The 22,128-nt window shown below is 47.8% G+C and overlaps 2 protein-coding genes across 4 annotated transcripts in view; both read left to right on the top strand.

Annotated features, from left to right (window-relative positions):
• The window catches only part of LOC129813293 (transmembrane protein 87A-like), a 30,422-nt gene extending 23,194 nt beyond the window's left edge, over positions 1–7,228 (top strand). The window contains exons 16-19 of the mRNA XM_055865628.1: positions 955–1,025; positions 5,059–5,111; positions 5,606–5,636; positions 5,778–7,228. Coding sequence (XP_055721603.1) covers positions 955–1,025; positions 5,059–5,111; positions 5,606–5,636; positions 5,778–5,819 — 197 coding nt within the window. The 3' untranslated portion in view covers positions 5,820–7,228. The remainder of the gene's footprint in view (positions 1–954; positions 1,026–5,058; positions 5,112–5,605; positions 5,637–5,777) is intronic.
• A 454-nt stretch (positions 7,229–7,682) lies between these two features.
• Positions 7,683–22,128, top strand: part of LOC129813292 (vam6/Vps39-like protein) — a 47,065-nt gene continuing 32,619 nt past the window's right edge. The window contains exons 1-12 of one of the 3 annotated variants that reach the window (XM_055865627.1): positions 7,683–8,359; positions 8,721–8,786; positions 9,559–9,623; positions 10,769–10,811; positions 10,963–11,057; positions 11,192–11,290; positions 11,903–11,995; positions 13,072–13,255; positions 16,357–16,477; positions 18,023–18,143; positions 18,442–18,571; positions 21,454–21,596. In XM_055865627.1, the coding sequence (XP_055721602.1) occupies positions 8,287–8,359; positions 8,721–8,786; positions 9,559–9,623; positions 10,769–10,811; positions 10,963–11,057; positions 11,192–11,290; positions 11,903–11,995; positions 13,072–13,255; positions 16,357–16,477; positions 18,023–18,143; positions 18,442–18,571; positions 21,454–21,596 (1,233 nt within the window). In that variant the 5' untranslated portion in view covers positions 7,683–8,286. The remainder of the gene's footprint in view (positions 8,360–8,720; positions 8,787–9,558; positions 9,624–10,768; positions 10,812–10,962; positions 11,058–11,191; positions 11,291–11,902; positions 11,996–13,071; positions 13,256–16,356; positions 16,478–18,022; positions 18,144–18,441; positions 18,572–21,453; positions 21,597–22,128) is intronic. The other 2 variants (XM_055865626.1, XM_055865625.1) reach the window with 2 other exon arrangements.

The raw sequence follows: 22,128 nt of genomic DNA, 5'->3' as shown, positions 1-22,128 counted from the left end.
AGTCTAGCAGGGTTGGGGTCAGTTCCAGTCTAGCAGGGTTGGGGTCTATTCCAGTCTAGCAGGGTTGGGGTCAGTTCCAGTCTAGCAGGGTTGGGGTCAGTTCCAGTCTAGCAGGGTTGGGGTCAGTTCCAGTCTAGCAGGGCTGGGGTCAATTCCAGTCTAGCAGGGTTGGGGTCAGTTCCAGTCTAGCAGGGCCGGGGTCAATTCCAGTCTAGCAGGGTTGTGGTCAGTTCCAGTCTAGCAGGGCCGGGGTCAATTCCAGTCTAGCAGGGTTGGGGTCAGTTCCAGTCTAGCAGGGTTGGGGTCAGTTCCAGTCTAGCAGGGTTGGGGTCAGTTCCAGTCTAGCAGGGTTGGGGTCAGTTCCAGTCTAGCAGGGTTGGGGTCAGTTCCAGTCTAGCAGGGCCGGGGTCAATTCCAGTCTAGCAGGGTTGGGGTCAGTTCCAGGCTAGCAGGGCCGGGGTCAATTCCAGTCGAGCAGGGCTGGGGTCAATTCCGAACGTAAACCAAATTCCAATTCCACATTTTCCTATTTGAAAGCATTGACGAGAATTGGAATTGGAATTGCAGTGTACTTCCTGAATTGACCCCTGACCCTGGTCTCTCCAGTGCCTTCAGAAAGTGTTTACACCCCTTGACTTACATTTAGTTGTGTTATAGCCTGAATTAAAAATGAATTAAATAGATTTTTTGTAATTCCATTTGTGAGAAAAATATTGATTTAATCCATTTGAATTCAGGCTGTAACACAACAAAATGTGGAATAAGTGAAGAGTTCCTGAAGGCCACTGTATCTGACTCGCTGTATCTGACTCTCTGTATCTGACTCGCTGTATCTGACTCGCTGTATCTGACTCGCTGTATCTGACTCGCTGTATCTGACTCGCTGTATCTGACTCGCTGTATCTGACTCGCTGTATCTGACTCGCTGTATCTGATTCCACATGTCTGTTCCAGAGGGGATGAAGATGAGAGGCACCAAGGCTGAGACTAATGGATCCCAGTCACAGAAACTACTGAGTAAAGAGGTCAGTCCATTCAATTCAATACTACTGAGTGAAGCGGCGAGTCCGTTCAATTCAATACTACTGAGTGAAGCGGCGAGTCCGTTCAATTCAATACTACTGAGTGAAACGGCGAGTCCATTCAATTCAATACTACTGAGTGAAACGGCGAGTCCATTCAATTCAATACTACTGAGTGAAGCGGCGAGTCCGTTCAATTCAATACTACTGAGTGAAGCGGCGAGTCCGTTCAATTCAATACTACTGAGTGAAGCGGCGAGTCCATTCATTCAATAAAAACATATATATAATATCCCAGAGGGTTAATTACTTGTCTGCAGCAACAAAATCAACAGTGTCTAGTATATGATTGGGATGATCAATCAATAAAATGTATTTATATAGCCCTTTTAACATCAGCCGATGTCACAAAGTGCTGTACAGAAACCCAGCCTAAAACCCCAAACCGCAAGCAATGCTGGGAAAAACTCTCTAGAAAGGCAGGAACTTAGCCTGGTTCCCCTCTAGGTTTCTTCCTATGAGGGGTGGCCAGTCCTCTTCTGGCTGTGCCGGGTGGAGATTATAACAGAACATGGCCAAGATGTTCAAATGTTCATAGATGACCAACAGGGTCAAATAATATTAATCACAGTGGTTGTAGAGGGTGCAACAGGTCAGCACCTCAGGATTAAATGTCAGTTGGCTTTTCATAGCCGATCATTCAGAGTTAGAGACAGCAGGTACGGTAGAGAGAGAGCCTAAAACAGCAGGTCTGGGACAGGTAGCACGTCCAATGAACAGGTCAGGGTTCCACAGCCGGCAGAACAGTTGAAACTGGAGCAGCAGCGCGACCAGGTGGACTGGGGAAAACAAGGAGTCATCAGGCCGGGTAGTCCTGAGGCATGGTCCTAGGGCTCAGGTCATCCGAGAGAAAGAATTAGAGAGAGCATACCTAAATTCACACAGGACACGGGATAAGACAGGATAAATACTCCAGATATAACAGACTGACCCTCGCCCCCCGACACATAAACTACTGCAGCATAAATACTGGAGGCTGAGACAGGAGGGGTCGGGAGACACTGTGGCCCTATCCGACGATACCCCCGGACAGGGCCAACCAGGCAGGATATAACCCCACCTACTTTGCCAAGGCACAGTCCCCACACCACTAGAGATTTATCTTCAACCACCAACTTACTACCCTGAGACAAGGCCGAGTATAGCCCACGAAGATCTCCCCCACGGCACGAACCCGAGGGGGGCGCCAACCCGGACAGGAAGATCACGTCAGTGACTCAACCCACTCAGTGATGCACCCCTCCTAGGGATGGCATGGAAGAGCACCAGTAAGCCAGTGACTCAGCACCTGTAATAGGGTTAGAGGGAGAGAATCCCAGTGGAGAGAGGGGAACCGGCCAGGCAGAGACAGCAAGGGCGGTTCGTTGTTCCAGAGCCTTTCCGTTCACCTTCACACTCCTGGGCCAGACTACACTCAATCTTAGGACCTTCTGAAGAGATTAATCTTCGGTAAAGACTTAAAGGTTGAGACTGAGTCTACGTCTCTCACATGGTTAAGCAGACCATTCCATAAAAATTGAGCTTTATAGGAGAAAGCCCTGCCTCCAGCTGTTTGCTTAGAAATTCTAGGGACAATAAGGAGGCCTGCGTCTTGTGACCGTAGCGTACGTTTAGGTATGTACGGCAGGACCAAATCAGGAAAGATGGCAAGCCCATGTAACGCTTTGTAGGTTAGCAGTAAACCTTGAAATCAGCCCTAGCCTTAACAGGAAGCCAGTGTAGGGAGGCTAGCACTGGAGTAATATGATCAAATGTTTTGGTTCTAGTCAAGATTGTAGCAGCCGTATTTAGCACTAACTGAAGTTTATTTAGTGCTTTATCCGGGTAGCCGGAAAGTAGAGCATTGCAGTAGTCTAACCTAGAAGTAACAAAAGCATGGGTTAATTTTTCTGCATCATTTGGACAGAAAGTTTCTGATTTTTGCAATGTTACGTAGATAGAAAAAAATCTGTACTTGAAACAGTCTTGATATGTTCGTCAAAAGAGAGATCAGGGGCCTCCCGGGTGGCGCAGTGGTCTAGGGCACTGCATCGCAGTGCTAACTGCGCCACCAGAGTCTCTGGGTTCGCCCCCAGGCTCTGTCGCAGCCGGCCGCGACCGGGAGGTCCGTGGGGCGACGCACAATTGGGCTAGCATCGTCCGGGATAGGGAGGGTTTGGCCGGTAGGGATATCCTTGTCTCATCGCGCTCCAGTGACTCCTGTGGCGGGCCGGGCGCAGTGCGCGCTAACCAAGGGGGCCAGGTGCACGGTGTTTCCTCCGACACATTGGTGTGGCTGGCTTCCGGGTTGGAGGCGCGCTGTGTTAAAGAAGCAGTGCGGCTTGGTTGGGTTGTGCCTCGGAGGACGCATGGCTTTCGACCTTCGTCTCTCCCGAGCCCGTACGGGAGTTGTAGCGATGAGACAAGATAGTAATTACTAGCGATTGGATACCACGAAAATTGGGGAGAAAAGGGGACAGAGGAGAAACCATCCACAAACTGATACCACGACAGACCTAAACCAGGCCAGAACTTGTCCGTGTAGACCAATTTGGGTTTCCAGTCTCGACGGTATCAATGTCTAGGAGCACGAGGACAGATGCAGAGCCTCGGTCTGACGCCATTAAAAGGTCATTTACCACCTTCACAAGTGCAGTCACAGTGCTATGATGGGGTCTAAAACCAGACTGACGTGTTTTGTATACATTGTTTGTCTTCAGAAATCAAATTTGATGTCACATACACATGGTTAGCAGATGTTAATGCGAGTGTAGTTACATGCTTGTGCTTCTAGTTCTGACCGTGCAGTAATATCTAACAATTACCCAACAACTACCTAATACACACAAGTCTAAAGGGGTGAATGAGAATATGTACATATAAGTATATGGACACTGTTTACTACACTGTTTATATTCAGACATATACCCAGACCTGTTTCCATGGTTAAATGCGGCGGATCACGCTTTCAGTTTTGCCCGAAGCCATCCATCCACGGTTTCTGGTTAGGGCAGGTTTTAATAGTCACAGTGGGTACAATATCTCCAATGCAGTTCTTTATAAACTCACTCACCGAGTCAGCGTGTAGGCACTGAGTTGCTGGGGCAACAGCTTTTTCAAAAATGTTTTGAGAGGAATGGGAGATTTGATATAGGCAGGCTTTATTACTGTCACTTTCAGTGACGTTGATACACATCCGGATAGTGAACCATTTATTATTGTTCAACGTAGGAGGGCCAAGCACAGGAAGCAGCTCTTTCAGTAGTTTAGTTGGAATAGGATCCAGTATGCAGCTTGAAGGTTTAGAGGCCATTATTATTTTCATCAATCCTAGGTCCTGGGAGTGTTGTGCAGACTCAGGACAACTGAACTTTGGAGGAATACGCAGATTTAAAGAGGAGTCCGTAATTTGCTTTCTAATGATCATGATCTTTTCGTCAAAGTTCATGAATGTATTACTGCTGAAGTGAAAGCGTCCTCTCTTGGGGAATGCTGTTTTTTAGTTAGCTTGTTCTTATTCTCCTCAATTAAGTTGTAAAAATAGGATGATCGAGCAGCAGTGAGGGCTCTTCGATACTGCACGGTACTGTCTTTCCAAGCTAGTCGGAAGACGTCCAGTTTGGTGTAGCGCCATTTCCGTTCCAATTTTCTGGAAGCTTGCTTCAGAGCTCGGGTATTTTCTGTATACCAGAGAGAGCTAGTTTCTTATGACAAATGTTTTTCGTTTTTAGGGGTGCAACTGCATCTAGGGTACTGAGTTCCTCAGTTAGGTGGTTAACTGATTTTTGTCCTCTGACGTCCTTGGGTAGGTGGAGGGAGTCTGGAAGGGCATCTAGGAATCTTCGGGTTGTCCGAGATTTTAATAGCACAGCTTTTTGATGATCCATGGTTGGGGTCTGATGACTTAACTTAGTAATCTTTTCACAGTCCAATCTGATTCAAGACACTGTTTTGTGTATTTACAAATAAATGAATGTATCCTTTCTCTTGTTCTCAGGATGAAGACCTGAAATGGGTTGAGGAGAACATTCCCACAACTGTTGCTGATGTGTGAGTAGGAAAGAAAGGAACATTTTGGAGGAGGAGGTGTGATGGTGTGGGGGGGGCTTTGCTGGTGACGGTCAGTGATTTATTTAGAATTCAAGGCACACTTAACCAGCATGGCTATCACAGCATTCTGCAGGAAAAGCAGCCAACAAGTGCTCAGCATATGTGGGAACTCATTCAAGACTGTTGGAAAAGCATTCCAGGTGAAGCTGGTTTAGAGAATACCAAGTGTGCAAAGCTGTCATCAAGGCAAAGGGTGGCTACTTTGATGAATCTCAAATATAAAATGTTTTGATTTGGTTTAAAACTTTTGGTTGCTACATGATTCCAAATGTGTTATATCATCGTTTTTATGACTTCACTATTATTGTGCAATGTAAAAAAATAAAGAAAAACCCTTGAATGAGTAAGTGTTGAAAAACTTTTGACTGGTAGTGTACATTTAAAAAAATCATACATGAACAAATAAGCAATTATCTCTGTCTCCCTCTCTGCAGAGCCCTCCCAGTAATGCTTGACGAAGAGGAGGTAAATAAGGAACTTCTCTCATAATGACTGCCGGTTACATTTTTGTCTATTAAAAAAATCTCAGTCAAAAGTTATATTTTGTGTTACCATCATTCAACAGAGACTCATAGGACACATGTTTCTCTCGCTTTTTGTCCCCAGGAAATTCTGAAAACCAAGATGGAGAGATCCAAAATGGAATGACCGAGTGGAGGGGTTTCACCGAGGCAGCCATTGATGGAGTTAAATGAAGACCGAGTGGAGGGGTTTCACCGAGGCAGCCATTGATGGAGTTAAATGAAGACCGAGTGGAGGGGTTTCACCGAGGCAGCCATTGATGGAGTTAAATGAAGGGACCCATTAGATCCTATATTTATGTCCAACACTTTTTTATGTTCCTTCATTTTGAGCACCGCCATGCAGCCGCTAATAAACTCTACGGCTTTGCCAAATGGCTCCCTATTCCCTCTGTAGTGCACTACTTTTGACCAGGGCCCATAGGGTAGTGCACTACTTTTGACAAGGGCCCATAGGGTATGGGGCCCTGGTCAAAAGTAGTGCACTACATAGGGTTCCGTTTGGGACGCTCCCACACAGGGTTCCGTTTGGGACGCTCCCACACAGGGTTCCGTTTGGGACGCTCCCACACAGGGTTCCGTTTGGGACGCTCCCACACAGGGTTCCGTTTGGGACGCTCCCACACAGGGTTCCGTTTGGGACGCTCCCACACAGGGTTCCGTTTGGGACGCTCCCACACAGGGTTCCGTTTGGGACGCTCCCACACAGGGTTCCGTTTGGGACGCTCCCACACAGGGTTCCGTTTGGGACGCTCCCACATAGGGTTCCGTTTGGGACGCTCCCACATAGGGTTCCGTTTGGGACGCTCCCACATAGGGTTCCGTTTGGGACGCTCCCACATAGGGTTCCGTTTGGGACGCTCCCACATAGGGTTCCGTTTGGGACGCTCCCACATAGGGTTCCGTTTGGGACGCTCCCACATAGGGTTCCGTTTGGGACGCTCCCACATAGGGTTCCATTTGGGACGCTCCCACATAGGGTTCCATTTGGGACGCTCCCACATAGGGTTCCATTTGGGACGCTCCCACATAGGGTTCCATTTGAGATGTTCCCCGTCACTTGGCCCAGTGGCTCAGTCAGTCTGCCATTGACACCTATCTATAATAGTATTGACACAGTGCAGTCTTATCATTTGTCTATTTGCTAAATGCATTATTATGTGTCACTGTGAGTCTTTTTACGTCCGTTTCTGCCACCACCTCCCAAGATAATTAATTTGACCCCCCCCCCCCCCCCCCCCCCCAACGCTGGCGAAGTGCAATTTACTGAGCCACACAGCAGAAGATCAGTATCGGGCTGCCTGTGTAAACACCGCCTGTGTGGCCAGACTAGGTCCACTGACCCAGTAATTTATTCGACAGACAACATATGGTTTTGTATTGTTAAATTGTCCTGCATTGTTTTTTTTGTTTAGCAGGAAATAAGGACAGCATCTAATGTACAGTAAAGTGGGTCTGCGTTGTAATTTCTTTGTTACATTAATGTATGCATTTTTTTGCTGTTTATTCTGGGATTAAAGTTTATATTAAAACCTCGTCATCATGCAAATTTAATACAATATGTGTATAGTATTATGTGAAATGAAATGTACCTTATTTTTTGGGGGGGTCACGATACTCATTATTCTCTACTATGACCCTGTGCTAGAATGCTGGTTAAGGGTCACCTTTGTTATAATTCATCCCTCGTGATTGTACTCACATATTATCCATTATATTGACTAGATTTTCGAGTGGCCGCTCTGACAATGAAAACACATGTCCTCAACGCACAACTTCGATATAAAAGTTTTTAATTTTTTAAAATCAAAGTTGGCGGTGTGTCACGTGTCCTATTTATAACAGTGTACTCGTAACAACCTAAGCATTGCGAAACTTTTATTAGATCAAATAAACCTCACGCAGCAAATAAACCATTACATTTTTTGGGGGGTTTGACCAAATTCGACACCCATACAAAACCCTAGCTTGGTGGGCGAGACAGATTTAGGGCCGAGTTTTCCATCTCGCTTCGCCTCTTCCTCTCTGATGTACTGACCACGTGACGTGCCTGTCAAAACGCGAGTCAGTAAGGAGCTAGCCACTGAGTGTTAGCAGATATATATGTTTTGTATCTCTTGTGTTCGCTTATTGACTAGCAGAACATTTTGTAGGAGAAATATTTAGTTACTTCTTTCAGATTTATGTGTCAATTAAGTTGTATTAAGTGGTCGGTCAAGACCAACATGGGATGATACGGAATTTTGCTAACGCGTTATCATTTTTGTGTCCTCTCGCTAACATAGCAAGTTAGTTAGCTAATCAATTTGCTTGCTATTTGTTTGGATGTCATGGCTTCGACGAATGACAGAGGAATTCTCTTAAGGTTACCTCCACGGATTAAAGACACTATTTGATCGGCGGGTTGGACTTGACATTTCAGACGTACCTTTTTCTAACGTTTCCCAAAAGTGTTTTGTTATTGTCACTAACGGTACAGTACTGTGGCTGACCTAACGAGTTAGTGCATAGCTAGTTAAAACCAAACAACAGTTATCTTCAACTGGTTTGATAATTTATCGGGAACTCAACTAGGTAACTACCAAGACTCCACAATGCATGACGCGTACGAAACGGTCCCTATCCTGGAGAAACTGCCTCTTCAGATTGACTGTCTTGCGGCTTGGGGTAAGTTGATAATGTCAGCAAGTTAGCTAACAGTAGCTAGCTCAGCATAGCAAATTATTGTTGCCATAACTACCTAACTAGTTAACTAGGTAGGTACTAAGCTAGCTGGCTGGTTTGTTTACCAGATAACCAACTGATAACTCTTGCCAGCTAGTTGTAACAAAGTTAGCTTGGATGAGTTTTGACGTGACCGACATTTTGTAAACAAAGCAATCCTGTCTTGCACATGGATATAATTTCGCTCGGTGATGTGTGTTTCCATACGTAGTGCACTACTTTTGACGAGAGCCATAGTGCACTACATTTGGGATGTAGTCAAACTTACTGATCATGACCTTCTCTCCTCCCTATCACATAACAGAGGAATGGCTTCTGGTAGGGACTAAACCAGGCCATCTCCTGCTCTACAAGATTAAAAAGGATGCAGGTGAATGAGACGTCAGTGTCCCAGGGCCCTGTCTAGTTGTACGTGTCCCAGGGCCCTGTCTATTTGTATGTGTGTCCCGTGTCCCTGTCTATTTGTATGTGTGTCCCGTGTCCCTGTCTATTTGTATGTGTGTCCCAGGGCCCTGTCTATTTGTATGTGTGTCCCAGGGCCCTGTCTAGTTGTACGTGTGTCCCAGGGCCCTGTCTAGTTGTACGTGTGTCCCAGGGCCCTGTCTATTTGTATGTGTGTCCCAGGGCCCTGTCTAGTTGTATTGTGTGTCCCAGGGCCCTGTCTAGTTGTATTGTGTGTCCCAGGGCCCTGTCTAGTTGTATTGTGTGTCCCAGGGCCCTGTCTAGTTGTATTGTGTGTCCCAGGGCCCTGTCTAGTTGTATTGTGTGTCCCAGGGCCCTGTCTATTTGTACGTGTGTCCCAGGGCCCTGTCTATTTGTACGTGTGTCCCAGGGCCCTGTCTATTTGTATGTGTGTCCCAGGGCCCTGTCTATTTGTATGTGTGTCCCAGGGCCCTGTCTATTTGTATGTGTGTCCCAGGGCCCTGTCTATTTGTACGTGTGTCCCAGGGCCCTGTCTAGTTGTATTGTGTGTCCCAGGGCCCTGTCTATTTGTACGTGTGTCCCAGGGCCCTGTCTATTTGTATGTGTGTGTTTGACGTCTACAAGCATAGTTTCCGGTGTCATTGTGTTCTCCCCCCCCTATCATTCTGTAGGATGTTTCCTCGTTTGAAACACCTGCTATCTCTCTCTCTTCCTCATAGGTAGCAACCGGTTTGAGGTGACTCTGGAGAAGTCCAACAAGAACTTCTCCAAGAAGATCCAGCAGGTAATTTAGTCCGGATGAGACTTCACATTCTGTTGATGTGACAGTCATTTTTATTTATTTAAAATGAGGGTCTGTCAGATTTTAAAGAAATATAGTAGACACTCCATTATCCTAACCTGGTTCAGTTGCTGTCATTGTCAAGCCAAATATGGTATGACAATGACTGACAAGGATTAGGTGTGTGTGTTTGCGTTTGTGCTAGCTTAGCCCCCCATTAGTGTCCTCCCTCTCTATATGAGTAGCTAGCTTAGCCCCCCATTAGCCTCCTCCCTCTCTATATGAGTAGCTAGCTTAGCCCCCCATTAGCCTCCTCCCTCTCTATATGAGTAGCTAGCTTAGCCCCCATTAGCCTCCTCCCTCTCTATATGAGTAGCTAGCTTAGCCCCCCATTAGCCTCCTCCCTCTCTATATGAGTAGCTAGCTTAGCCCCCCCATTAGCCTCCTCCCTCTCTATATGAGTAGCTAGCTTAGCCCCCCATTAGCCTCCTCCCTCTCTATATGAGTAGCTAGCTTAGCCCCCCATTAGCCTCCTCCCTCTCTATATGAGTAGCTAGCTTAGCCCCCCATTAGCCTCCTCCCTCTCTATATGAGTACAACTCAGGGGATACAGTTCATACCACAGATTGAACACGTGACCGCTCGATTGACGACAACAACACGTGACCGCTCGATTGACGACAACAACACGTGACCACTCGATTGACGACGACAACAAGGAATCTCGATATCAAGCTCTGGAAAGAGCTTACGACCCGTCCTTATATCCGGCACTTATTTTACCGTTGTCCTGCTGTCAACATAGACTAGAAATCACTGGCCACTTTAATAAATAGATCACAAGTCACTTTAATAATGTTTACATATATTTGCTTTACTCATCTCATATGTTTTTTACTGTATTCTGTTCTACTGTATTTTGGTGAATGTCACTGACGTTGCTCGATCTAATATTTTATATATTTCTTAATTCCATTCTTCTATTTTTAGATTTGTGTGTGTTGTTGTGAATCGTTAGATACTACTGCCCTGTTGGGAGCTGGGAAAACACAAGCGTTTTTCACGACACCCGCAATAACACCCGCTAAACGTGTGTATGTGACCAATAAGATTTGAAGTTCACACCTCCTTGTCTCTCCTCCTCACAGCTGTTTGTCGTGTCTCAGTACAAGGTCCTCATCAGTCTGTTAGGTAGGTGAAACGCATATCCTCTTCAGCAAACAAGCGCGTGTGTTGTCAACTGGAACATGTGGTTGTTCATCTCAGTAATCCATAGGTCCTATGTTTTTCAAATATTGCTTGTGTGTGTGTGTGTGTGTGTACCGTTCTCTCCCCCCTACAGAGAACAACATCCATGTACATGACCTTTTGACCTTCCAGCAGATTACTGTGGTCTCCAAGGCCAAAGGGGCAACGCTCTTCGCCTGTGACCTGCAGGTGAGATGACCACATAGTTTTGTAAATGTTTTTTTTTTGACGTGAACCACTGATTTCTATTTATCTGTAGCTCCTGTAAAATCGGTTTCCTTTGTGAAAAATGGACGAATAGATCTTCTTCTTCTTCCTTGCAGCAGTCCCCCTCGGGAGAAGCCCAGCTGAGGATGTGTGTTGCTGTGAAGAAGAAGCTTCAGCTGTACTACTGGAAGGACAGAGAGTTCTACGAGCTGCAGGTGAGACGGGAGCTCTATGAGCCGCAGGTGAGACGGGGAGCTCTACGAGCCGCAGGTGAGACGGGAGCTCTACGAGCCGCAGGTGAGACGGGAGCTCTACGAGCCGCAGGTGAGACGGGGAGCTCTACGAGCCGCAGGTGAGACGGGAGCTCTACGAGCCGCAGGTGAGACGGGGAGCTCTACGAGCCGCAGGTGAGACGGGGAGCTCTACGAGCCGCAGGTGAGACGGGGAGCTCTACGAGCCGCAGGTGAGACGGGGAGCTCTACGAGCCGCAGGTGAGACGGGGAGCTCTACGAGCCGCAGGTGAGACGGGGAGCTCTACGAGCCGCAGGTGAGACGGGGAGCTCTACGAGCCGCAGGTGAGACGGGGAGCTCTACGAGCCGCAGGTGAGACGGGGAGCTCTACGAGCCGCAGGTGAGACGGGGAGCTCTACGAGCCGCAGGTGAGACGGGGAGCTCTACGAGCCGCAGGTGAGACGATGAGGGAGGTGAAATGGGGGGGTGGGAGGTGTGAGTGGACTGCTATAATGGCAGGATAAACAAACCTTGTTTTAGAGGGATATTGTTAATCCTAAAGGAATTAACCTTATTAGTGTTTGTTTGTCTGTCAGGGGGACTTTTCTGCTCCGGACATCCCGAAGTCTATGGCCTGGTGTCAAAACTCCATCTGTGTCGGGTTCAAGAGGGACTACTACCTCATCCGGGTCAGTTTGGCACATGACAGAACACACTCAACTGTGTGTATTTAATGTTTTACTGCAGACGTGACAGAATGAAGTTCGATGACGCGTATGAACCACCAATGTTGCAGAGTCCTTGTTATCCTTCAGCCGCTCCTGGGTTGTGTTCAGTAGGGCACACTGTAGAGAAACGTTTTGAAACATAAAACCAAAATGAGTGTGTTTTTATTCCATTTGGTGCCTTATCATCTCTCTCTGTTTGTGTCTCTCTGTCTGTGTCTCTCTGTCTCTGTGTCTGTCTGTCTCTGTGTGTCTGTCTGTCTCTGTGTCTCTGTCTGTCTGTCTGTCTGTGTCTCTGTCTGTCTGTCTGTGTCTCTGTCTGTCTGTCTGTGTCTCTGTGTGTCTGTCTGTGTCTCTGTGTGTCTGTCTGTGTCTCTGTGTGTCTGTCTGTGTCTCTGTGTGTCTGTCTGTGTCTCTGTGTGTCTGTCTGTGTCTCTGTGTCTCTGTCTGTGTCTCTGTCTGTCGCTCTCTGTCTCTCTCTGTGTCGCTCTCTGTCTCTCTCTGTGTCGCTCTCTGTCTCTCTCTGTCTGTCGCTCTCTGTCTGTCTCTCTGTGTCTGTCTGTCTCTGTGTCTCTGTCTGTCTGTCTCTGTGTCTCTGTCTGTCTGTCTCTGTGTCTCTGTCTGTGTCTCTGTCTGTCTGTCTGTCTGTGTCTCTGTCTGTCTGTGTCTCTGTCTGTCTGTCTGTCTGTCTGTGTCTCTGTCTGTCTGTCTGTCTGTCTGTCTGTGTCTCTGTCTGTCTGTCTGTCTGTCTGTCTGTCTGTGTCTCTGTCTGTCTGTCTGTCTGTCTGTGTCTCTGTCTGTCTGTCTGTCTGTCTGTCTGTCTGTGTCTCTGTCTGTCTGTCTGTCTGTCTGTGTCTCTGTCTGTCTGTCTGTCTGTCTGTCTGTCTGTGTCTCTGTCTGTCTGTCTGTCTGTCTGTCTGTGTCTCTGTCTGTCTGTCTGTCTGTCTGTCTGTGTCTCTGTCTGTCTGTCTGTCTGTCTGTGTCTCTGTCTGTCTGTCTGTCTGTCTGTCTGTGTGTCTCTATCTTTCGGTGTCCTCCAGGTGGATGGGCGTGGTTCCATCAAGGAGCTCTTCCCCACGGGGAAGCAGCTGGAGCCCCTGGTGGTCCCTCTGGCTGATGGGAAGGTGGCGGTGGGCCAGGATGACCTCACGGTGGTGCTCAACGAGGAGGGGGTCTGCACTCAGAAGTGTGCTCTCAACTGGACCGACATCCCCATCGCAATGGGTACTAACACTGACTCCTTTACGTTTGTGTAATACCCCTCTGTGTCCCAAATGGCACCCTAAATATGGGCCTCTGTGGCCTGGTCTAAAGTAGTCTTGGGGTTGGGGGTAAAAAATGTTGAGAAGCCTTTTTGTCCTAGACTTGGCACTCCGGTAACGCTTGCCGTGCGATAGTAGAGAGAACAGTCTATGACTGGGGTGGCTGGGGTCTTTGACAATTTTTAGTACCTTTCTCTGACACCGTCTGGTATAGAGGTCTTGGATGGCAGGCAGCTTAGCCCCAGTGATGTACTGGGCCGTACGCTTTACCCTCTGTCGTGCCTTGAGGTCGGAGGCCGAGCAATTGCCGTACCAGGCGGTGATGCAACCGTTCAGGATGCTCTCGATGGTGTGGCTGTAGAACCTTTTGAGTATCTGGAGACCCATGCCAAATCTTTTCAGTCTCCTGAGGGTGAATAGGTTTTGCCGTGCCCTCTTCACGACTGTCTTGGTGTGTTGGGACCATGATAGTTTGTTGTTGATGTGGACACCAAGGAACTTAAAGGTCTCAACCTGCTCCACTACAGCCCCGACGATGAGAATAGGGGCGTGCTCCGTCCTCCTTTTCCTGTAGTCCACAATCATCTCCTTTGTCTTGTTCACATTAAGGGAGAGGTTGTTATTCTGGCACCACCTGGCCAGGTCTCTGACCTCCTCCCTATAGGCTGTCTCGTCGTTGTCGGTGATCAGGCCTACCACTGTTGTGTCGTCTGCAATCTTAATGATGGTGTTGGAGTCGTGCCTGGCCATGCAGTCGTGGGTGAACAGGGAGTACAGGAGGGGACTAAGTACACACCCTTGAGGGGCTCCAGTGTTGAGGATCAGCGTGGCAGATGTGTTGCTACCTACCCTTACCACCTGGGGGGGGGGGGGGGGGGCGCGTCAGGAAGTCCAGGATCCAGTTGCAGAGGGAGGTGTTTAGTCCCAGGGTCCTTAGCTTAGTGATGCGCTTTGAGGGCACTATGGTGTTGAACGATGAGCTGTAGTCAATGAACAGCATTCTCACATAGATGTTCCTTTTGTCCAGGTGGGAAAGGGCAGTGTGGAGTGCATTAGAGATTGCATCATCTGTGGATCTGTTGGGGCGGTATGCAAATTGGAGTGGGTCTAAGGTTTCTGGGATGATGGTGTTGATGTGAGCCAAGACCAGCCTTTCAAAGCACTTCATGGCTACAGACGTGAGTGCTACGGGTCGGTAGTCATTTAGGAAGGTTACCTTCGTGTTCTTGGGCAAATGCTATTACAATAAACTATTATACCGTCCAGCATGGCGCCATCTTTGAATTGGTTTTGCGGGACTTTTATTTTAGACAGACTCCTGTTAACTCTCTTCCTGTCACAGAGACTCCTGTTAACTCTATTCCTGTCACAGAGACTCCTGTTAACTCTCTTCCTGTCACAGAGACTCCTGTTAACTCTCTTCCTGTCACAGAGACTCCTGTTAACTCTCTTCCTGTCACAGAGACTCCTGTCTCCTCTCTTCCTGTCTCCTCTCTTCCTGTCACAGAGACTCCTGTCTCCTCTCTTCCTGTCACAGAGACTCCTGTCTCCTCTCTTCCTGTCACAGAGACTCCTGTCTCCTCTCTTCCTGTCACAGAGACTCCTGTCTCCTCTTTTCCTGTCACAGAGACTCCTGTCTCCTCTCTTCCTGTCACAGAGACTCCTGTCTCCTCTCTTCCTGTCACAGAGACTCCTGTCTCCTCTCTTCCTGTCTCCTCTCTTCCTGTCTCCTCTCTTCCTGTCTCCTCTCTTCCTGTCTCCTCTCTTCCTGTCTCCTCTCTTCCTGTCTCCTCTCTTCCTGTCTCCTCTCTTCCTGTCTCCTCTCTTCCTGTCTCCTCTCTTCCTGTCTCCTCTCTTCCTGTCTCCTCTCTTCCTGTCTCCTCTCTTCCTGTCTCCTCTCTTCCTGTCTCCTCTCTTCCTGTCTCCTCTCTTCCTGTCTCCTCTCTTCCTGTCTCCTCTCTTCCTGTCTCCTCTCTTCCTGTCTCCTCTCTTCCTGTCTCCTCTCTTCCTGTCTCCTCTCTTTCTGTCTCCTCTCTTTCTGTCTCCTCTCTTTCTGTCACAGAGACTCCGGTTAACTCTCCTCCCGTCCCTGTTAACTCTCCTCCTCTCTTAATCATTCTCCCTCACTTAAAGTAAATATTTTTTGTACTTATATTTTGAACTGTGTGTAAATGCCATTACTTTACAGTTACAACACATACAGTAGCACTGCTGTAATCTCTTGTTGACTTGACATTGTAAACATGAGCATCTGACCAAATTATACAAGGGTTTTGGCTGAACCAAGATTGGATGTGCTATGTTGTCAGTTTGAGTTTGGCAAGTCTAGCTGGGGAACACAATGTAAAGCTGTCTTTTTTTGGCCTGAGATGCGACCAGTCCAGGTTTGTGGGCCGTGTGCACATAGCCTGTCTTCTCTTATCCAAAGGATATTTTTACAGAATTCTGCATGCAGGGTCTCAATTTGGTGTTTGTCCCATTTGTGAATTGTTGCTTGGTGAGTGGACCCCAGACCTCACAACCATAAAGGGCCCTCCTTAGTTGGTGACAGAAGCACCAGATCATCAGCAAACAGTAGACATTTGACTTCAGATTCTAGCAGGTGAGGCTGTGTGCTGCAGACTGTTCTAGTGCCCGCGCCAATTAGTTGATATATATGTTGAAGAGGGTGGGGCTCAAGCTGCATCCCTGTCTCATTCCACAGCCCTGTGGGAAGAAATTTGTTTTTTTGCCTATTTTTAACCGCACACTTGTTGTTTGTGTACATGTGTTTTATAATGTCGTATGTTTTTCCCCCATCACCACTTTCCATCAATTTGTACAGCAGACCCTCATGCCAAATTGAGTCTAAAGCTTTTTGGAAATCAACAAAGCATGAGAAGACTTTGCCTTTGTTTTGGTTTGTTTGTCATTTAGGATGTGCAGGGTGAATATGTGGTCTGTCGTACGGAAATTTGTTAAAAAGCCAATTTGACATTTGCTCAGTACATTTTCAGTGAAAATGTATGTCTCTCTCTCTGAGCAACAGCCCCTCTACATCATAGCTCTCTGTCTCTCTCTCAGAACATCAGTCCCCCTACATCATAGCTGTCCTGCCCCGCTATGTGGAGATCAGGACCTTTGAACCCAGACTGCTGATCCAGAGTGTGGAGCTGCAGAGACCACGATTCATCACATCAGCTGGGTGATTATGCTATCGCACTATACAGATCAGAGCGTCTCAGAGTAGGAGAGATCATCTGGGATCTATACATATAGTCTGATTCAATATGCTCTGGGATCTATACGTATAGTCTGATTCAATATGATCTATACATATAGTCTGATTCAATATGATCTGGGATCTATACGTATAGTCTGACTCAATATGATCTGGGATCTATACATATAGTTTGACTCAATATGATCTGGGATCTATACATATAGTTTGACTCAATATGATCTGGGATCTATACGTATAGTCTGACTCAATATGATCTGGGATCTATACGTATAGTCTGATTCAATATGATCTGGGATCTATACGTATAGTCTGATTCAATATGATCTGGGATCTATACGTATAGTCTGACTCAATATGATCTGGGATCTATACGTATAGTCTGACTCAATATGATCTGGGATCTATACGTATAGTCTGACTCAATATGATCTGGGATCTATACGTATAGTCTGACTCAATATGATCTGGGATCTATACGTATAGTCTGACTCAATATGATCTGGGATCTATACGTATAGTCTGACTCAATATGATCTGGGATCTATACGTATAGTCTGACTCAATATGATCTGGGATCTATACGTATAGTCTGATTCAATATCATCTATACATATAGTCTGACTCAATATGATCTGGGATCTATACATATAGTCTGACTCAATATGATCTGGGATCTATACGTATAGTCTGACTCAATATGATCTGGGATCTATACGTATAGTCTGACTCAATATGATCTGGGATCTATACGTATAGTCTGACTCAATATGATCTGGGATCTATACGTATAGTCTGATTCAATATGATCTGGGATCTATACGTATAGTCTGACTCAATATGATCTGGGATCTATACGTATAGTCTGACTCAATATGATCTGGGATCTATACGTATAGTCTGACTCAATATGATCTGGGATCTATACGTATAGTCTGACTCAATATGATCTGGGATCTATACGTATAGTCTGACTCAATATGATCTAAAGGGCAAAACTGATCCTAGATCAACACTCTGAGACTCTGTGGATCTCAGCCCAGATATTGTTCTCTAATACTACCCCTATGATTACCCTACCGGCCCGATTACCCTACCGGCCCGATTACCCTACCGGCCCGATCACCCCACCGGCCCGATCACCCCACCGGCCCGATCACCCCACCGGCCCGATCACCCTACCGGCCCGGCCCGATCACCCTACCGGGTCAACAGAATCCTCTCCGGTGATGTTTTGAAACGAGGGACACAAAGCCAGCTGGTTTCCCAGTGAACCGCCTGAAATGGAAACCAGAGTTACTCCGATCAGATGTCCCGCTGTTATAGTTCTTTATTTCAACTAAAACTATATCATTAAATATAGCTTCAATTAAACAGACTCTAATGTATTCCATAATGTATTCCTTAGAACATTTCTCTGTCAACCATCACACACTGTTGTAATGAATAACTATCTCTCCCTTGTTCTCTCTCCCCCCCCCCCCCCCCCCCCCCCCCCGTCTGTCTCAGGCCCAATATAGTGTACGTTGCCAGCAACCATTTTGTGTGGCGCCTGGTACCTGTGTCCATCGCCAGCCAGATCAAACAGTTACTACAGGACAAGCAGTTTGAACTGGCCCTGCAACTGGCCGTGAGTTGGATGAACTACCGCTGACAAAGACCGTTTAAAAACAAAATACAATTCTAGCCACAAACACATGGATTCATCTAGGATAACACAGCGTTTTATAACTTCTGCACCTGCCAGTCACATCCTGTTAAAGGTCCCCAAAGCACACACATGGCTGGGTCGCTCGTCTTTTCAGTTTCGCTGCAGCTAGCGACTGGAGCGACCTGCAACAAACTCTCAAACTGGACAGTTTTCCTTCCATCATTCAAAGACTCAAATCATGGACTCTCTGACAGTTGTGTCCTGCTTTGGTTTGCAGAATATGAAGGACGATGTGGAAGGAGACAAGAGACAGCAGATTCATCACATCCAGAATCTCTATGCCTTCAATCTGTTCTGTCAGAAGAGGTTCGATGACTCCATGCAGGTGTTCGCTAAGCTCGGCACAGGTGAGGTTTTAACCGCCGTCGTCTGGGAGGGGAGGGGTTTTGACCGCCGTCGTCTGGGAGGGGAGGGGTTTTGACCGCCGTCGTCTGGGAGGGGAGGGGTTTTGATCGCCGTCGTCTGGGAGGGGAGGGGTTTTGACCGCCGTCGTCTGGGAGGGGAGGGGTTTTGACCGCCGTCGTCTGGGAGGGGAGGGGTTTTAACCGCCGTCGTCTGGGAGGGGAGGGGTTTTGACCGCCGTCGTCTGGGAGGGGTTTTGACCGCCGTCGTCTGGGAGGGGTTTTGACCGCCGTCGTCTGGGAGGGGTTTTGACCGCCGTCGTCTGGGAGGGGAGGGGTTTTGATCGCCGTCGTCTGGGAGGGGAGGGGTTTTGATCGCCGTCGTCTGGGAGGGGAGGGGTTTTGACCGCCGTCGTCTGGGAGGGGAGGGGTTTTAACCGCCGTCGTCTGGGAGGGGAGGGGTTTTAACCGCCGTCGTCTGGGAGGGGAGGGGTTTTGACCGCCGTCGTCTGGGAGGGGAGGGGTTTTGACCGCCGTCGTCTGGGAGGGGTTTTGACCGCCGTCGTCTGGGAGGGGTTTTGACCGCCGTCGTCTGGGAGGGGTTTTGACCGCCGTCGTCTGGGAGGGGTTTTGACCGCCGTCGTCTGGGAGGGGTTTTGACCGCCGTCGTCTGGGAGGGGTTTTGACCGCCGTCGTCTGGGAGGGGTTTTGACCGCCGTCGTCTGGGAGGGGTTTTGACCGCCGTCGTCTGGGAGGGGTTTTGACCGCCGTCGTCTGGGAGGGGTTTTGACCGCCGTCGTCTGGGAGGGGTTTTGACCGCCGTCGTCTGGGAGGGGTTTTGACCGCCGTCGTCTGGGAGGGGTTTTGACCGCCGTCGTCTGGGAGTGGAGGGGAGTCTAAATGTCATGGTCTAAAGTAGTGTACTATATAGGGAATAGGGCCGTGGTAAACAGTAGTGTACTATATAGGGAATAGGGTCCTGGTCAACAGTAGTGTACTATATAGGGAATAGGGCCCTGGTCAACAGTAGTGTACTATATAGGGAATAGGGCCCTGGTCAACAGTAGTGTACTATATAGGGAATAGGGCCCTGGTCAACAGTAGTGTACTATATAGGGAATAGGGCCCTGGTCAACAGTAGTATACTATATAGGGAATAGGGCCCTGGTCAACAGTAGTGTACTATATAGGGAATAGGGCCCTGGTCAACAGTAGTGTACTATATAGGGAATAGGGCCCTGGTCAACAGTAGTGTACTATATAGGGCCCTGGTCAACAGTAGTGTACTATATAGGGCCCTGGTCAACAGTAGTGTACTATATAGAGAATAGGGCTCTGGTCAACAGTAGTGTTCTATATAGGGCCCTGGTCAACAGTAGTGTACTATATAGGGAATAGGGCTCTGGTCAACAGTAGTGTTCTATATAGGGAATAGGGCCCTGGTCAACAGTAGTGTACTATATAGGGAATAGGGCCCTGGTCAACAGTAGTGTACTATATAGGGAATAGGGCCCTGGTCAACAGTAGTGTACTAAATAGGGAATAGGGCCCTGGTCTACAGTAGTGTACTATATAGGGAATAGGGCCCTGGTCAACAGTAGTGTACTATATAGGGAACAGGGCCCTGGTCAACAGTAGTGTTCTATATAGGGCCCTGGTCAACAGTAGTGTACTATATAGGGAATAGGGCTCTGGTCAACATTAATGTTCTATATAGGGCCCTGGTCAACAGTAGTGTACTATATAGGGAATAGGGCCCTGGTCAACAGTAGTGTACTATATAGGGTCCTGGTCAACAGTAGAGTACTATATAGGGAATAGGGTCCTGGTCAACAGTAGAGTACTATATAGGGTCCTGGTCAACAGTAGAGTACTATATAGGGTCCTGGTCAACAGTAGAGTACTATATAGGGTCCTGGTCAACAGTAGAGTACTATATAGGGTCCTGGTCAACAGTAGAGTAGTATATAGGGCCCTGGTCAACAGTAGAGTAGTATATAGGGCCCTGGTCAACAGTAGAGTAGTATATAGGGTCCTGGTCAACAGTAGACTACTATATAGGGTCCTGGTCAACAGGAGAGTACTATATAGGGTCCTGGTCAACAGGAGAGTACTATATAGGGTCCTGGTCAACGGTATACTATATAGGGCCCTGGTCAACAGGAGAGTACTATATAGGGCCCTGGTCAACAGTAGAGTACTATATAGGGTCCTGGTCAACAGTAGAGTACTATATAGGGTCCTGGTCAACAGTAGAGTACTATATAGAGCCCTGGTCAACAGTAGAGTACTATATAGGGTCCTGGTCAACAGTAGAGTACTATATAGGGTCCTGGTCAACAGTAGAGTACTATATAGGGTCCTGGTCAACAGTAGAGTACTATATAGGGTCCTGGTCAACAGTAGACTACTATATAGGGCCCTGGTCAACAGTAGAGTACTATATAGAGCCCTGGTCAACAGTAGAGTACTATATAGGGTCCTGGTCAACAGTAGAGTACTATATAGAGCCCTGGTCAACAGTAGACTACTATATAGGGCCCTGGTCAACAGTAGAGTACTATATAGAGCCCTGGTCAACAGTAGAGTACTATATAGGGTCCTGGTCAACAGTAGAGTACTATATAGAGCCCTGGTCAACAGTAGAGTACTATATAGGGCCCTGGTCAACAGTAGAGTACTATATAGGGTCCTGGTCAACAGTAGAGTACTATATAGGGCCCTGGTCAACAGTAGAGTACTATATAGGGCCCTGGTCAACAGTAGAGTACTATATAGGGTCCTGGTCAACAGTAGAGTACTATATAGGGCCCTGGTCAACAGTAGTGCACTATATAGGGAATAGGACAATAACGTAACCATAGTAACGCTGTACCTCCCTCCAACAGATCCCACCCATGTGATTGGTCTGTATCCCGACCTGCTCCCCGCTGACTACCGTAAACAGCTGCACTACCCCAACCCTCTGCCCAGTCTGTCTGGAGCAGAGCTGGAGAAGGCTCACCTCGCGCTCATAGACTACCTGACACAGGTGGGTGAATGTTAATGTACCAGCAGCATAGCACCCTGCAGTCCACTGCTGGCTTGTCTCTGTGTTGTCTCAGGGTGAATGTACCAGCAGCATAGCACCATGCAGCCCTGGCTTGTCTCTGTGTTGTCTCAGGGTGAATGTTAATGTACCAGCAGCATAGCACCCTGCAGTCCACTGCTGGCTTGTCTCTGTGTTGTCTCAGGGTGAATGTACCAGCAGCATAGCACCATGCAGTCCTGGCTTGTCTCTGTGTTGTCTCAGGGTGAATGTTAATGTACCAGCAGCATAGCACCCTGCAGTCCTGGCTTGTCTCTGTGTTGTCTCAGGGTGAATGTTAATGTACCAGCAGCATAGCACCCTGCAGTCCTGGCTTGTCTCTGTGTTGTCTCAGGGTGAATGTACCAGCAGCATAGCACCATGCAGTCCTGGCTTGTCTCTGTGTTGTCTCAGGGTGAATGTACCAGCAGCATAGCACCATGCAGCCCACTGCTGGCTTGATTCATATCCACATAATATTGTAATTAACCTGCAG

Source organism: Salvelinus fontinalis, chromosome 16 (assembly GCF_029448725.1).
Source record: "Salvelinus fontinalis isolate EN_2023a chromosome 16, ASM2944872v1, whole genome shotgun sequence".
Classification (NCBI taxonomy): domain Eukaryota; kingdom Metazoa; phylum Chordata; class Actinopteri; order Salmoniformes; family Salmonidae; genus Salvelinus; species Salvelinus fontinalis.
Note: the sequence above shows the minus strand (reverse complement) of the source record. Positions and strands in the feature narration are given on the sequence as shown.